This window comes from Echinops telfairi, unplaced genomic scaffold (assembly GCF_000313985.2).
Source record: "Echinops telfairi isolate 266 unplaced genomic scaffold, ASM31398v2 ScPeMD7_5;HRSCAF=22, whole genome shotgun sequence".
In the NCBI taxonomy this organism is placed as follows: Eukaryota; Metazoa; Chordata; class Mammalia; order Afrosoricida; family Tenrecidae; genus Echinops; species Echinops telfairi.
Window position 1 is genome coordinate 5,525,616 of NW_022103901.1, and position 1,061 is coordinate 5,526,676.

At 49.9% G+C, this 1,061-nt stretch overlaps 1 protein-coding gene across 1 annotated transcript in view; it reads left to right on the forward strand.

Annotated features, from left to right (window-relative positions):
* The window catches only part of CCT6A (chaperonin containing TCP1 subunit 6A), a 15,700-nt gene that overhangs the window by 12,723 nt on the left and 1,916 nt on the right, over positions 1–1,061 (forward strand). Inside the window, exon 5 of the mRNA XM_045284512.1 lies at positions 189–345. Coding sequence (XP_045140447.1) covers positions 189–345 — 157 coding nt within the window. The remainder of the gene's footprint in view (positions 1–188; positions 346–1,061) is intronic.

A 1,061-nucleotide genomic window follows, 5' to 3' on the forward strand; every position in this document is an offset into this window, starting at 1 on the left:
ACAGTGATGAAGTAGCAAGGAAAATAATTTTATGGCTTGTGGGGGTCACCACCACATGAGGGACTGTGTGAAAGGGTCGCGGCGTGAGGAGGGTTGAGAACCACTGCTCTGAGGTGTGCGTTGATCTACAGGTGCTTTCTCCGCTCTCATGATCGATTCCCCAGTGTTCTTTACCATGTCACGTAACATTGCTCGTCCCCCTGCTCTCTAGGCTGCGTGGTTCCTGGGGCTGGTGCCGTGGAAGTGGCCATGGCAGAGGCTCTAATGAAGCACAAGCCCAGCATCAAGGGCAGGGCCCAGCTTGGAGTCCAAGCATTTGCTGACGCGTTGCTCATTATACCCAAGGTGGGGGGACCTTTGTGCACATTTTGTGGGGGGCAGGGAGGTACGTTGGCTTGCATGCTACAAGGTCAGCAGTTGAAACCCACCAGCGCCTCTGTAGATGAAAGATGAGGCTTCCTGAAACCCACTAAGGCCACTCTCCGCTGTCCTACCGTGTCAGAATTGTACTATGAGTCAGAATTGCCTCAGTGGCGGTGGGTTTTGGACCATCGTGTGGATTTTGAATGAGCATGGTTGAGTTTTCTCAAACCCCACACCACCACCACCAGCATGGTTGGGTCCTGAGGCAAGGAGACTGCCTTCTGAAGGAAGGCTCAAGTGGCAAGAGACAACTGGATTTATGTGTCCTTAGAATACGAGAAAACGTGAGTGCCTGGTCCTTACAGACCAGGTGAGGGAACTGGGCAGTGTATTGTGTTCAGGGCACGTGCCTGAGCGGCTTCTTCTCCACAGCCAGCACAGGAATTGCCTTGCTGTGTCTGAGAGAATTATGGGAAAAGTACCCCAGAAAATGACCCAGAAGGAAGTGTAGCTCTGTGACTACTTGTGACATCTCCAGGCAGCTGCAGTTGCTTCCTTGTTGTCTACTGCAAAAGTTGTTAAATATAAACAGACACGCACCATTTGTCCCTTTAATGGGCAAAATCCTTTATTTTGGTAAAATAGTCCAAAAGAAAACCCACCTTTTTAAAAAATCATTTTATTGGCTTAAACAACTC